Here is a 15846-nt window from a genome sequence, read left to right as displayed (position 1 = left end):
AGAGCAAGATCCAGGACAGGCTCCAAAGCTACACAGAGAGACCTTGTCTTGAAAAAAAAAAAAACAAAAAACAAAAAAACTAACTATGAAGTGTTATATAAAGTTTATAGTAAAAAACTTGGAGCTGGGGAGATGGCTCAGTGGTTAAGTGTGTGTACTGTTCTTCCAAAGAAGCTGGGTTTGGCTTCTAGCACCAGTCAAGAGGCCCACAGCTGTCTGTAACTCCAGCTCCAGGGGACCTGATACCCTCTTCTAGCATCTTGTGGAAGACACAAACAAAGCTAAAGTAGCTTGGCAAGGCAATTCTTTTGGTAAAAAGCAGCACACTGGGCCTTCATGGTGCCTGTCTTTGATCTGACCTAGGTATGATTATGTCTCATCCCATTGATAGAATCTTGACTTCACACTCTGGTAAGACTGACTAATTGTGACTGGCTAATTTATATAAAGGGAAGGCTTAGGAAACTTGAGTACTTGTCTGACTAACTCCTTTGATAAAAACAACAAAACAAGCTGAGTGTGGTACCGCACGCCTCTAGTCCCAGAACTCAGGAGGCAGAGGCAGGTGGATCTCTGTGAGTTTGAGGCCAGGCTGATCTACAAACTGAGCTCCAGGACAGCTAGGGCTATTACATAGAGAAGCCCTGTCTCTAAAAAATAAAAACAAAAACAAAAAATCCCTAAACCCCCACAAAACATTTCTTACTTGTGGGCACTACACACACACACACACACACACACACACACACACACACACACACACACACAACTTAAAAATAAAATCTAAAATCTAAAAGAAAATGCTATTTGCTGGGGATGTCCTTCTGTATGCTGTGAACATGTGTTGCTCTGATTGATTGATAAATAAAACACTGATTGGCCAGTAGCCAGGCAGGAAGTAATGTATAGGTGGGACAAGCATGGAAGAGAATTCTGGGAAGTGGAAGGCTGAGTCAGGAGATGCTGCCAGTCGCTGCTGCCATGGCTACCATGAGAAGTAAGATGTAAAGATACCAGTAAGCCACAAGCCCTGTGGCAAGGTATAGATTTATAGAAATGGGTTAATTTAAGATATAAGAACTAGATAGCAAGAAGCTGCCATGGCCATACAGTTTATAATAAGTCTCTGTGTTTACTTGGGTCTGAGCAGCTGCAGGAGCTGGGTGGACACAGGAAAACTCCAACTACAGTTATTTAACCATGTCTGTCAACACAATGGTCCCTTTAGTCATGGTCTACTCTCAGGCTTGAAAGTGTGCCCTACACAATGGCCTCTCTGCCCGTTGTCCACTCTCAGCCTGTGAGAGTGTTTTCTTCCCTCTGGTCATTATTTCCACTCTCACCCTTGAGAGTGCCTCATGTTTGTTATCTATAATAGACTCTGCTAGTCTCTATACTCTGTGTGGAAGTCTGTGTAACATTTGGATTAATCTGATGGAGATTATGTGGGCTGGGAGCCAAGATCCCAGTAACATTAACATTCAGAGGAGATTAGATGTGAACAGAAAAGGACAATCAGCAATTCTTAACATTGTTGATCTGGGCAAAACAAGTCTTTTTCATAAAATACATTAAAAATTTTGTGTGTGTGTGTGTGTATGCACGTGCATGTGTACATGTAAATATTGTTGCAGGATATTTGATCACATTGTGAAACTCTGAGACTGTATTAATAAAATTAACCTTAGATCAGGGGGTGGAGCTAGCAAGTAGTTGACCGGAGTTAGCCATAGAGAGGAGGGAGGAGCCAGGAAGATGGATAGAGAGACATACAGGAAGGAGTAGGAAAGGACTTAGAGATTTTTTTTGGTATGAGACGAGTGGAGAGACATTGCTCTTGTTGGGTCTCAGGCCAAAAAGGAAGGTCAGATGGTGGCTTCTCAGCTTCTCTGAGATAGCAGGTTTTTTACCCCAACATCTGCCTCTCAAGTCTTTACTGGTAAATAGAACCATACTTAGTTAAAAACCTACATTTGGAGCCGTGGCCGAGGCAGTGCCAGTGGGACCAGAAATCCTGCCAGGCCTTGAGGCCCAGATGGTAGTTAAAATATCAGTAGATTCAGGTGCGTCTGTTAAGCCAAAGGAAAAACAACAGAACATGGTGCATGTTGGGGCCAGGGGACAACTTTTGCAAGTTGATGCTCACCTTATTGAGGTAGCAGGGGTGGGGTGGGTGGGGGTTCTCTCCTATTTCTGCAGCTGCTATGTTTTCTGAAGTGTCTGGCTTCTTAGCCTCCAAGTGATTTTCCCTTTAGAGTGCTGGAATTATAGCTCTTGTAATCCGGGATTATAGTGTGTGCAACCTCAGCTGGCTTTATATATGTCAGGTTGTCAGAGGACCGTGAAGCTAGCACCTTTAGCCAACGAGCCCAGCTACAATGTGCATTTCTAATAGAATTCCATTACTTGGTCTTGTTTTGTTTTTAAACGGGATCTCATGTAGCCCAGGCTTGAATGTTATATAGTAAGCACGACATTCAACTCCCAATTTTCCTGACTCCTCCTCTCTAATACTTGGATTATAGGGTTGTGCCACCATGCTCAGTGGGATTCAGTTACTTACATTTTCATAGAAAACAAAATGCTATGTGGCAATGAAACCCACCATGCTATGCTAAGTTAAATAAAACTGGGGTGGTCATCATGTTGGTCTTGTTTAGGCAAAGCTATTGTTGAGACTTTATCCCTCTGTAGAAGATACTGTCTTGCAGTGTAAGTACTGTTCCCCTGGCTCTTACAATCTTTCCATCTCCTCTTGTGATGTCTTAGGGATTGTGTTGTAGATGTGTCCACTGGGGCCTGGCACTGCATGGTAACTTACTCTCTGCATTTTGACCAGCTGTAGGTTTCTGTAGTAGCCTCCATCTGCTGAAAAATAAGTTTCTTTGACAGAACACATCTTGTGCTATTTCTGCTGTTTGGACTTTCAGAGCTTAGTTTGTTCTGGTTCAGGGCTGCTCATGAGAGGTTGCAGTCAAGGTTTTCATCAGGGTTACAGGCATCTGAAAGCATGACTTGAAGGGTTTGCTTTCAACCTGGTTCATGTGTCTGGTGGAGAGGAACCTCAGTCAGCTGGCTACAGAGCAGACAGCTTGCATAACTGGAGGGAGGGTCAGAGGGAGAGTGGGAGGGAGAACAAGTCAAGGGAGCAAACTGCAAACCCACTTATCAGGAACCTCAGAAGAGACATCACTTTTCAATGATTCTTTCAGGCACTTAGACTTCACATCAGGTGGATGCCATTATGGGAATACATGAAAATAAATGTATGGCCTGGAATCCTTGTGGGTTATCTTAAAGCTACTTAGCATAATATCTAACCTTACGTTGTGAAAACTCTCCCATACTGGCATATAATGTACCAACCTCTCATTAAAAAAACAAAACCCAAAAAAACAGATCAGTTTAAGAAGTTCTGGACCCGGAAGTGTAGTTGGTGGCAGAGTGCCTTACCCAGGATTTGCAAGGCCCTGTGCTGAACCATTGTAGAAAAAAGGTCAGGCTGTGGGGGTGGACGAAGCCTTTAGTTCGAGCACTTGAAAGTTAAGGCAGAGGCAGGTCTCTGTGAACTCAAGGTCAGCCTGGTCTACATAGTTCCAGGTCAATACTAAATATTAAGACTCCCTCTCCAAAGTAAGTAAATACCCATAATTCTACCTACCATAATTAGCCCTAAAGTTTGTAAATAACCTAACTTGAGGTACTGACTGTATACAGAGGGAAAAAGTTGGGTTGACACATTTGCATAAGTTAATTTTTAGCAATTTCATTGGGTTCTTAGAAGCTTTTAAGAATCAGGTTTTATCTGATAAAAATGACTGGTAGGACATCTTTACTTTTACTGGGCTCTCTTAGAAATGAACATTTGCAATCAGTACTGGTTTGGTTTCTTGAAGAGTTTCAGAAGTTAATGTTAATTGAAGGCTCTTAGGAAGTTGTTGTGTGATATTTTGATTGTGTTCTGACAATGCTTGGAGTCAGAGGGCAGAGCTAGCCACTAGCTGACCATAGAGGTTTGGAGGACTGTAGACTGAGAGGAGACAGGAAGTAGTAAGGCCTTTTGGAAGGAGGAAGGGAAGAGGTAGGAAGCAACTGGTGGTGGCTCCCTGTTCTCTGATCTTTCAGGTTCTTACCCCAATATTTGACTCCTGATATTTATTGATAAAGATTAATTAGATTAATGCGTCAGGAAGTGAGTTTCTGTATGTTTTGGCCCAGTTTGAAGACACAGGATCCTCTGGTGTTGCCTCAACACTGAACTATTTGGGCAGTTGGCATACAGAAGGTCTGTCTTGGATTAGTGCTCAGAATACCTCGGGGATTTCCTGATGAAGCCCAGGGGTCAAACATTGTGACAGGTGCATCTCCTCTAACTTTGGAACTAGAAGCAGCGTGAGGCTATTTCACACTCATTCAGCAGGAGTGCTAAGAAACTGTGAGACAACATCTAATGTGCAAAACATTATTCTTCTACCACTTCTCACAACATTTCCCAGTGTAACCAAAAAAATTAATGAGTTCAGATAAGGACTTCTATTTTTAAGTATTTAATAATGAATTAAAAAATACATGGAAAACAGACCTTAATGCCAGGCTTTATAGAATAATTAAAACTAATGATCATGCCCATTAATATCTCGGTTATTCTATTACTAATGAGTCAACTAATGAGTCAAATTATTGTGATGGAAATAAAGATATTTTCGATTCAAAGCCATATTTAGTTTTCCTTAAGTATCTCAGAGAAACCCTTCAGCTTTAGAAGATGGTATTATTTCATTAAAAAAATGAAAGTACATTTAATGAAAATACGGATATGACTTAAGGTGGAAAATATATGTGAAACACTAAGACACATACACACATTGGGCATATAAATTGAACAAAGCTTTTCATTTCAATGATTAAAAAATGTAATGCAATCTTGCACATTTCAATCTTGAAGACTGATCAATTTTGAAACAAAGTTTTAAAAAGATAATCAAGCTATGAGCAATGCAATCTTAACATGCTATATACATATTTCCCACAATACATATGGAATAAGTTAGTCTCAGAAGTTATTGACTATCAAAATGAAAGTCAAAAGGCATGTCTTTCCCTGTGTACTTGGTCTGTTAATGAGTTACCATATAGCATCTACTCATTTTAGAAGCTGTATCTAAGCATTCCAGTTTAGATACTACTCAAAAAAATATTGTAGGCCTTTAAGGCAAACTGTATTTTCAGACCCAAAGTGGAAGCTCAGTTGGTAGAATGCTTGCTTAGCATGCATCAAGCCCTTAGTTTCATTCCCAGTACCGTATAACACGGGATGTGGTGGCATACCAGTAATCCTAGTATTGGGGGAGGGTGGGTGGAAGCAAGACAATCAGGAGTTCCAGGTCATCCTTGGCTATATGGCAGGTTAAAAGCCAGCCTGGGCTACATGGAGTGTGCCTCGAAAACAGTCAAACAAAAACAAAACCCATAGAGTTCTCAGTGATTCCTCTCTACAGATAAACATTTTAAATTGGGACAAGGCTTTTTTTTTTTTTTTCCCATTTAGGTCGCAATATATTTTCTAAAAATAGCACAATTTATAGGAACATTTAAATATTAATAACTTGCATTTTCAGTAACTTGTTGGATTCTTATTTGGCTTGTCTTGGCCCCATTTCCAAGGCTGACTACATCTTTAAACCCAAGGTAATTTACCCTTTTCTCCTTCCTCCAGCATGACCTCAAGACCGAAGTTTTAATAATTTGATACCAGTGCTGTTGTATGGTAGTAAAACAAGTTTCTGGTGTACCAAAAGGGTGTTAAGTACTGGATTCTTTTTTCTTTCTTTCTGGTTTTTCGAGACAGGGTTTCTCTGTGTAGCTTTGCTCCTGTTCTGGAACTCGCTCTGTAGCCCAGGCTGGCCTTGAACTCACAGAGATCTACCTGGCTCTGCCTCCCGAGTGCTGGGATTAAAGGCGTGGGCCACCACCGCCCGGCCCCAGTGCTGGATTCTAAAACCCAAATGGACTGCTCTTTTCCCGCCGTGCAGTTTTGGAGGGGAGCAACTTGAGTGTGAAGCCTCTGGCTCAGCCCGGATTCCACGCTGCGTGTCTTGGAACTTAAGGAAAACAAAGTCATCTCTCCTAACAGAGACAGCCCTTTGTGCGGCGGCGCGGCTGCGGTGACCGGGAGAACAGACGTGCCTTCGGCAAAGACAAATCTCGTCAGAGCCTGAGCTGTCCCAGTTTCTGGAAGGAACGGGCGGCCTCAGGCGGGCGGCGCCCAGAGCCTGCGCCCCGCAGCCCGGTTTTCCGCTCAGGGCGTTAAGCCACCTCTAAGGAAACTCGGGGAGGGCAGGCCGGGGTGGCGAGCAGGCAGGTGCGCCCACAGTTTGGAAATACACAAAGGGCCGGTGGCACCGCCACTGCGTCCCTGGCAACTCCACGCACGCGGCCCGCGCGCGCTTCCCGCCGCCCTGCCGCGCTCAGGGAGGGCGACCCGCCCGAGGGCGGGGCGGCGCGCGCAGGTCGCCCGCGGAGGCGACAGGCACCCTCGGGCCTGCTCGCGGACGCGGCCTGGGAAGCGCGAAGTCGGCTCTAGGGACGGCGCCACCAGGGTTGTCGGGATTTGTAGTCCGTGAGCCTGGGGGGCCGCTCCCCTCGGAGTCGGCCGGCCCAGGCGTCCCCGCCCTCTGCGCGCCTACTTCCTGCCGCCGCTCAAACTACAAGTCCCGTCATCCTCTGCGCTGCGGGCTGAAAGCGAAAACAAATTCTAGGCTGCGAGGTTGCTGCCCTCCGCCGGGCGCCCCTTCCCGCTCCCCGCCCCTCAGGCGCCCTCCCGCGAGGTGGGGAAGCGAGAGGCCGCGGCTTTCTCTCTCTGGCTCTCCTCGCTCCTCGGCGTGGGGCGCGCGCAGGGGACGCGGGCAGGCCTCGCCGAACCCCAGGCGGCCGGGCGACGCGCGCCGGCGGAGCTTTCTCCTCGCCTCACCGCGGTCGGGACCCGGAAACTTGCGGGGGCGGCGACCCCCGGGCTCTTCCGAATTGGCTCTCGCGGCCCGCGGGCGCGTGTCCCTCCGCGGAGGCGGCCGCGTGCGGAGGGCCATGCACTAGGCAGGGCTCCCCTATGCGCCCGGAGAGCGCGGGCCGCCGCCGCCGCCGCCTCGGGCCGCCGCTTCCTGCCGCCGCTCGCCGTGTCCGCGCCGGAGCTCGAGCCCGAGCCGCAGCCCGCCCCAGGCCGGGGCGTCGAGCAGCCGGCGGCGAGGCCATGTGGGGCTAGTCCGCGCCGCTCCCCCTGCAGCGGACCGGCAACATGGAGGCAGCCGTCGGCGCGCCCGACGGCGGGGACCAGGGCGGCGTGGGGCCGCTCGAGGACGCGACGCCCATGGACGCCTATCTGCGCAAACTGGGCTTGTATCGGAAGCTGGTCGCCAAGGACGGGTCGTGCCTGTTCCGGGCCGTGGCCGAGCAGGTACGGGGCCGGGGCCCGGGGCCCGGGCGGGGCGGGCGCGGGCCGGGTGCGAGCCGCCCGCCGCAGCTGTCCGGCCGCCCACGGCGGGGCCGCGCGGGGCCCGCTGGCGTCACAGCGGCCCATTGTAACGTGGGCACGGGACGGGGCGGAGGACGGCCCGGGCGGGCGGGCGGGCGGGCGGGCGGCCTGCTGGCGGCGGCGGGGCTGCCGGGGAGCCGGCGGCATGCTCTTCTTCCGGAGCTGTGTTCCGCCCGCACCGGCGCGCCGGCGGCCCTCGGCGGCCCCGCGTTCGCAGCCGCTGAGCGCGTGTTGACCGGAGGAGGGGCTGCCCCCGGCGGGACGGCTGGACTTTGGAATGTGGGGTAGTCCGTCTCGCCGGGGTCACGCGAAGCAGGAGGCCAGCTTTGGAGTTGAAGCAAAGCGGCCTTTCTGTGTAGGGTCTTCTCGGTGACTGTCTGAGCAGAACCCACGCTGTGTTGCGGGGGAATCACTCTTCCAAAAGTCTTTTCATAATAGGACGGTGTTAACTGGGCATTTTCAGTCTAGGCACATCTCTCCTCCCGTTTTCCCCTTCGTTAATGGTTAAAATCATTCTCAAATAGGCCCATTTGTTAAAGAAAAGAGCGAGAACTCCTGCGAGTGGGAGGAGGTCCAGGGAAGAACACGATTTTTCCTGTTTGTTTGAGGGAGCTCTTGTCTCCATGCTACAACCATATTGTAGGTGTAGGGTCACCAAAACCCATCCTGTGTTGAACACTAGCTACCGAAGTAGGTGGATTAGAAAACGTTTCACAGTACTGCTGTGGTGTGTATACCGTTTACAGTTTGCTGTCCTTTGGCCTAAACTGGAGCTTTTATGATTTAGTTTCGTTTTTCTTACCTTTTTTTGTGTGGTAACTAGCTTTTAAGATTTCTATTTTAAAATCACCAGGCCATGTAGTTTTCAAAGATGTGTATGTATAGAACATTTTAAAACAAGAGACCCTTGCATGCTGGGCGTGTGTGGTGGCGCACGCCTTCAATCCCAGCAGAGGCAGAGGCAGGCAGATCTGTGTGAGGCCAGTCTGGTCTACAAATGAATTCCATCACAGTCAGGGTTACACAGAGACCCTGTCTCAGGGAGGGGGAAAGGGAAAAAAAAAAAAGAAGACCCTTGCATTGTGTGACAAGTAGTCCATTGAAACATTCTCTAATACTTTCCAAACCAACAGCATTTTCAGTTTAAGACATTTCTCATTTTCAGAAATTAGGAAACTCCAATGTGGGTGGGGTGTTTACACACCCACCCCAGTCCTTACTGTTAGTAGGTAAACAGTCTGCTCTATTTGTGAATTTTCCAGTTGGAGAAGATTCTGCTTCCTTGTCTCAGCCGCCTTGGACTCCTTAACACCTCTAGAACAGAAGAGGCGAAGTGAAGTCTGTTTAGACAGTGTTAGTTTCAGCAAGCTTGTGTAGGAAGGAGGTGAGGTTAATGTTTGGAGTTGAGTTATCCAGGTCCGAGTTAAATGGAAGCGAAGGGTGAGTTCTGCCCGTGGTGTATGCTGACCCTTGGGGAATAGAATAGAAGCTTGTGAGGGGCCCGTTTGTGCATATTTAATGGCAAGAGCTAGTTGCACTATGAACTCACTGATATGGGTAAGCCCCGTTTTTTTTGGTCACAGGATTTAGGTTAGTCATCAAGGAACTACCCTTTACAAATTTGGGGACTTATTTTGAGTATATTGAGCCTAACTTTGGGGACGCTCAATCATTTGGTAGATATCGACTAAGTAATGGTGAGAAACAAGGCATTGTTGACCTCTGCTGTCTTTTTAGAATATGTAGAAAGGATTTGTTTTGGGGGAAATTTTTTTCTGGTAAAAATTACAGTGACTATTTTTAAAGAGTCAGTAAGCCGAATAGCAGTCTTAAAAGAAGGAGATGAGACTTCCTGGGAGTAGTCTTGGCCCTTCAGATTACCTGATTTAGATAGGCTCTTTCCTTTTTTTTTTTTTACACTTGTGGATTTGGGCCTGCAGGAAGCCTGACCTGAATCAGCTTCTAGCCATGGAGCTAAAAATAGGGCACTCTTAGAGGACTTGCTAAAACAGTGTCTCAGCCTTTCCCAGTGTTTATCACTCCTTTGTCTCAAAGCCTCCACCTTTAGCCTATTTTCATGTAGCAACATATCAGACCACTAGAATTTTGAGTGTCCAGGGACTTTGAGACTTACTATTTGCAGAGTTTCATTTCTTCCTGCATTGTTTGGCTGAGTAAATTAACAATATCCTACACTTGTGGATGTTGTGAGAGTTTTACATCTGAGCAACAGGTTCAGATTGATGCCATGTTCTGAAACATTTGTTAAAAGGAGGGAAAAAAAGATATTCCTGATACTCTTACTGATGAGAAACACGCTTAGGAACTTCTGTCTGCCACCTGTTGTTAGGTGAATGGCTTTAACACTGGAGGCGCTTTGCTTATGGCAGGAAGGCCTATCAGATGACACTGTGGCTCACTCATATTAATAATGTTTGATTCATAACAGTGTCTCATGTAGCTTCTAGGAAAGATAGCTTGCCAAGTGTAATTTGTTGAGATGGCAAACAGTTGGTGCTTTTAAAAATATGTGGATGATCCTTGTGATGAAGGAAGCTTAGAGTGTATAATGCTGTTTTTTAATAGTGTTCTAAAACAGGAAGGAAGGTTTATCTAGTTAAGCTGAAAACCAGGTGGTAAGTTGAAAAGCTCCCCTCAGGGAGTGCATCTTCAGTCCTTGGCCTGTCTGTTAGAACACACTGGCTATCCGGAAGTTGCATCTGTGGGTTCTTGTATAAATGAGCCCTGGCTGTTATCCAAGAGAGGTGTAAAATGTGCAGCTGGTGCTTCTCTTCTTGAATTTTCCTCAGTTTACCATTAGGGTGATTCGGTTGGAGTTGCATGTAACCCCTAAAACTGCACGAGGTCTTGATAGTTTGAGGTGATATGTTATTTCAAGTGTATATATGGTTGATGATATGGAATGTGGGTTTTAACCTTGAACTTTGGGAGTACTGGGAATACCTTTATTTGAGATATGTATTAATAGAAAGTAATTTTACTTTATTCTTTTTTTTTTTTTTTTCTTCGAGACAGGGTTTCTCTTTGTAGTTTTGGAGCCTGTCCTGGAACTCGCTTTGTAGCCCAGGCTGACCTCGAACTCACAGAGATCCGCCTGCCTCTGCCTCCCGAGTGTTGGGATTAAAGGCATGTGCCACCACCGCCTGGCTTACTTTATTATCTGTAAGCATGGTGAAAGTATTGGGGTTTAGCATTTGATAAGAAATTCAGTTTGTTTCATTTCAGAGCTCAAGTTTTGATAAAAGATAAAGTTCCAGTGAATTTTTTCCTTTTGTTGAACTGATTGTTTAGGGAGGCAACAGATGAGAGAGCTGAACTACTCTTTGGTTGGTCCTTTGATTTTATTTGTGTTTACTTGTTAATTTTTTGTGTTTGTCTTTCAGCATACCACTGTGTGTGTGTGTGTGTGTGTGTGTGTGTGTGTGTGTGTGTGTGTGTAAATCAGACATTTGTGGGAGTTGCTTCTCTTTTCTTCAGGTCCTGGGGCTCAAATTCAGCAAAGGTTTTAAACAGCTGAGCCATCTTGCTTCCCTGAGTTTAGATCCAAGAACAAATCTACAACCTCTTGAGATGTCATTACTCAGTTTAGCGTGGCTGCCTGTTTGGGTATATTTGAATTTTGTAAGCCTAATAAACAAAGTTACACATAATTATTCTGAAACCATAGTGGGCTTACATTTTCAAATAAGGCTGTTACTGAAGAGAACTGTTTTTTCCTTGTGGTATTGGTGGTTGAACTAGGGCTTTGTATGTGCTGGGTGATCTACCATTTAGTGCTCTCTCTGTTTTCCAACCCTCCCCTCCCCTCCCTCCTTTTCTTTTCTTTTCTTTTTTAGTTTTTTGAGACAGGGACTCCCTGCGTAGCCCTTGTTGTCCTGGAACTCTTATCTGTAGATCAAGCTGGCCTTAAAGCCAGAGATCAGCCTGCTTCTGCCCTCTCAGTGCTGGCACCAAAGGTGTGTGCCACCACATCTAGCTCCAATTGTTTTTCGACCCCCCCTTTTTAAAATATAATTTACTTATTTATATTTTATGTGTGTTGGTGATTTGCCTGCATATGTGTCTGGGACATGAGATGGTTGTGAGCTGCCATGTGGATGCTGGGAATTGAACTTGGGCCCTATGGAAGCACACCCACTGCTCAGAACCACTGAGCCATCTCTCCCTAGCCTCAGTTTTTTAAATTATTTTGAGACCAGTTCTTGCTCAGTTGTTTGGACTGGCTTTGAGTTCACTCTTAGTAGACCAGTCAGGGCTTGAACATGGAAATATCCACTTCCTAGTAGCTGGATTCTAAGTTTGTACCACCAGGTTTGGCTCTTGTTCTTTTTTATAGTAAGCATAGGGTGAGCTCCAGCGTTCCCTAGCAGGAATTCTATTCTGCTTTGTGAGGAGCAAAGTTACTGTAGAAGGTTGGCAACAGAGAAAAGCCTCTTAGGTACAACAGTGTCCTCAAAGGAGTGATTTTAATGACCTCAGGAGAAATTGTGACAAGTTCTCTATAGAATGATATTGGGGGTGGCACTGGTGTTGCACACCTTTAATCCCAGCACTCAGGAGGCAGAGGCAGGCTGATATCTGGGTTCAAGGCCAGCCTGGTCTGCAGAGTGTGTTCCAGTACAGCTAGGGCTACACAGAGAAACCCTGTCTCGAATTGTGCCCTTCCCAATGACATTAGACTGATAGAGTAGTATTTTTATATGTTTTAGTCACTGTTCTATTGGCTTTGAAGAGACACCATGACCAAGGCAAGTCTCAGGAAAGAAAGCATTTAATTGGAGGTCTGCTTACAGTTTCAGAGGTTTAGTCCATTACCATCTTGGTGGGGAGCATGTAGGGAGGCTCTGGAGCAGTAGCTGAGAGCTACATCGACATCTGTAAGTGGGGGGACATGAAATGCTGGGCCTGGCATGGGCTTTTGAAACCTCAAAGCCCACCCTCAGTGATACTTCCTCCAAGGCCACACCTCCCAATCCTTCTAATCCTTTCAAATACTTCTACTCCCTGGTGATCAAGCATTCAAATATATATATATATATATATATATATATATATATATATATATATATATATATATAGTCTCACTCAAATCACCATAATACTTCATGGCATAGTGCTCAGAGGAAGAGGTTAGACTAAGTAAAGGTTAAAACATTTCCATATATTTTGAGTGTGCGAAAAGGCATTAGCTTGTAATTTAAGTCTGTTTCTTAAACAAAATGCTTAACAATGGGTTGCTTTTTGTTTTAGGTATTGCACTCTCAGTCTCGACATGTGGAAGTTAGAATGGCCTGTATTCACTACCTTCGAGAGAACAGAGAGAAATTTGAAGCGGTAATTTTTAAATTCAGATGTGATGGTGTCTTCACTTGCATTACATTTTGACCATTGGAAATGTTCTAGTGCATATTTCACAGTGTATACTTTTTTAAGTAATTTTTTTTATCATTGAGAATTTCATGAATGTATACATTGTAATTTGATCATATCTATTCCCCTTGAACTCACCTCCAATACATTGTACCTCATAACCTACAAAGTATCTCCTCAGCTAGAGGGGGGTCTTATGAGCCCTTCCCCGTCTATGCTGAGTTTTGACTAGTTCTAGTGTGTGAGTAACCACAGCTGCTATGAGTTTGAGTGCACAAATGTCTGTTGTGTGTAGAAGACAGCATTTCATAGTACTCCTCTCCATCCTTGAAATCATATTCTCTCAGTCCTCTTTCAGTGGTGGGTGGTGAGGAGGTTGATGTAGATGTCTCATTTAGGGCGGTCACTCATAGTTGCTTACTCAGCACTTTTACAAGTTGTGTCTCAGTACTATTCTCTGTCCACTGCATAAAGAAGCTTCTTGGAGCCAGGTTGACAATACAGATACATGGATATTAACAAGTATTTAATCCCAGCACTTGGAGGCAGAGGCAGGTGGATCTCTGTGAGTTCTAAACTAGCCTGGTCCAGGACAGCTAGGGCTACACAGAGAAATCCTGTTTCAAAACAGCAAAAACAAAATTAAAAACAAAATGTAAGTATTAATAAGGCAGTTTGATACATTTGATTTAGCAAAACCAACAACTGTAGGTTCCCCGGTAGGGCCTGTGACCTCTCTAGCCTTGAGCTTTTCTGAGCAGGTCTCATCTATCAGAAAGCAGTTGGTTATCCCCAAACCAGTCATGCCTCTATTGGAGCAATGGGTACCTTTTGCCTGGCGGGTCAATATTGTAGCACACAGGGTTCGGCCTAGATAAGGCCATGTATTTCCTCTCCCAGCAGCCGTCCTAACACCTTCTTGTATTATGAAAGCTAGCCAGCAGGGAGAAAGTTTCCCAGTCAGTTCCAGCTTGATTTCTCTTGTGTGCTCCAATCAAAATTTGTGGTGTCTTCAACAGTAGGATCTTACCATCTAGTTCTGGTGCGCAGTGAAGAGCAATGGCAATAGCCTTTGTTCTTTTGGGGGCCTCTGAAGCCTCCCTGACCAGTGACTTATAAGGAGATACCTACTCCATGCCTGCTACTGAGAATTTCGTTTAATAATCTTTTATCTTCTGGGAGCAGAATTGTCCACCATGTATGATAGCTCCTTTTAAAATAAACTTAAAAAATAGTGTATTACAAAATAGGGCTTGCTTAACACACACACACACACACACACACACACACACACACACACACACGAGTTTTTCACAGCAGGGTTTCTTTATGTAATAGCCTTGGTTTTCTGGGAACTCCTTTGTAGATCAGGCTGGCCTCAAACTCACAAGAGATCCTCCTGCCTCTGGGAATGCTGGTAATAAAGGTGGGCACCACCATGGCTGGCTTTCCTTAAAGCTTTTTAAAATATATGTAGTTTTGGTTAATCTACCCTCCACCCCTTCTTTGTTATTCCCTTGCTGCATTTCTACATAAACCTTTCACCTCCATTCCCCACCTCTTTGAAATCACTTGTTCTACAGTCCCTTTTCCCTTAATGCTTTTCCCTTCCTGACTTCGAGTCCTGTTTTAACTTCCTGACTTCTATAGACACCCAGAGTTAGACATAACTACAAACTGGATACTAATGTAGGATGTGTGTATATTTAAAGATACTCCGTTGTGATATTTTCTAGGCTTTCTCCGCATTCATATAGAGAGGTTGATGGTGGCTGAGGCATGACCTAAGCTTGGGAGCTTATTTGGTTTGGTAAGGGAGTTAGGTATTGAGAGTAATAATGCTATCTATGATTGTTAATTAACAATGAGTTAAAAACAAATTGAGACTCAGGATAAAACCATGCCTGTGTAGTAGTTTTTAATCAAATGGCATTTATAAATGTTAAATTTTTTAGAATGCATTGTGAAATTATGTATCAGAATACTATAATTAATAAAATATTGTAGTGTAGTTTTCTCAGTATGTAGTTGTAGTCAGTGGAATAAAATGCCATAGTTTAAAGCCTTCTAGCATTTATGAGTTTTGATTTTTAAGACTTAGGTTTCTATAAATTGACAACTTTACATGCTATTACCCTACTGACTGGTAACGAATATTTATGAATAAATAAAACTCGAGTGTTCACATGCAAAAGAGTTCTTAGTTTGAGTGTGTTGCTGGTTTGTATCCCTATGTTTAAGCCAATTGAGAGCACTGTGTTTTAGGATGGGTAGTGATACATTCTGGAAGGAGCATTTCCGGCCTGATTAGATGGCTTGAAAACTTGTCTTACTAAAAAGCTGATAATGCAGAGCCTGGTGAAATGGAAGGATTAGGGTGTGGTGGTGGCAGTGTAGGGCTGGGAAAGTGAAGTAGTCTATGCTATCTGGAGGAATGACCATGAATTAACCATCATAACGTTGAGATAAAACTACTGATACCAATTTACATGGTTAGCGTTGAGCCCTGTATACCAGACATCGTTTTAAATGCCTTACAGATATTTATTTAGTCAACATAACCTTAGGAGATAAGGTTAGAAGATGGAATTTCCAGTGGGAAAAGGTTCATTGTTGATCATAAGAACCTTCTAGTTTCAGATGGGTGGTGGCTCACACCTTTAATCCCAGCACAAGGAAGGCAGAAGTCGGTGGATCTCTGAATTTGAGGTTGGCTGGTCTACAGAGTGAGTTCCAGAACACTTAGTGATATACAGAGAAACCCAGTCTCAAAAAAAAAAAAAAAACCAAAAAAACAAAACAAAAAAAACAACAACCAAACAAACAAACCAAACAAGAAAAAAACCCAAAACAAAATAAGGGCAAAACAGAACCTTCTTTTGGCAGAATTGGAAAAGGGTTTGTGGGAAGGGATGTCCCTTGTTACT

At 44.9% G+C, this 15846-nt stretch overlaps 1 protein-coding gene across 3 annotated transcripts in view; it reads left to right on the top strand.

Annotated features, from left to right (window-relative positions):
• Otud4 (OTU deubiquitinase 4) overlaps positions 1–15846 on the top strand; it is a 73215-nt gene that overhangs the window by 12949 nt on the left and 44420 nt on the right. Inside the window, exons 1-2 of one of the 3 annotated variants that reach the window (XM_076571941.1) lie at positions 7206–7450; positions 12800–12883. In XM_076571941.1, coding sequence (XP_076428056.1) covers positions 7292–7450; positions 12800–12883 — 243 coding nt within the window. In that variant the 5' untranslated portion in view covers positions 7206–7291. Of the gene's footprint in view, positions 1–7205; positions 7451–8105; positions 8256–12799; positions 12884–15846 lie in introns of those variants that run through there. The other 2 variants (XM_076571942.1, XM_042277490.2) reach the window with 2 other exon arrangements.

The sequence above is a fragment of the Peromyscus maniculatus genome, chromosome 5 (assembly GCF_049852395.1).
Source record: "Peromyscus maniculatus bairdii isolate BWxNUB_F1_BW_parent chromosome 5, HU_Pman_BW_mat_3.1, whole genome shotgun sequence".
NCBI classification, from domain to species: Eukaryota; Metazoa; Chordata; class Mammalia; order Rodentia; family Cricetidae; genus Peromyscus; species Peromyscus maniculatus.
This window is presented reverse-complemented; position numbering and strand designations above follow the sequence as displayed.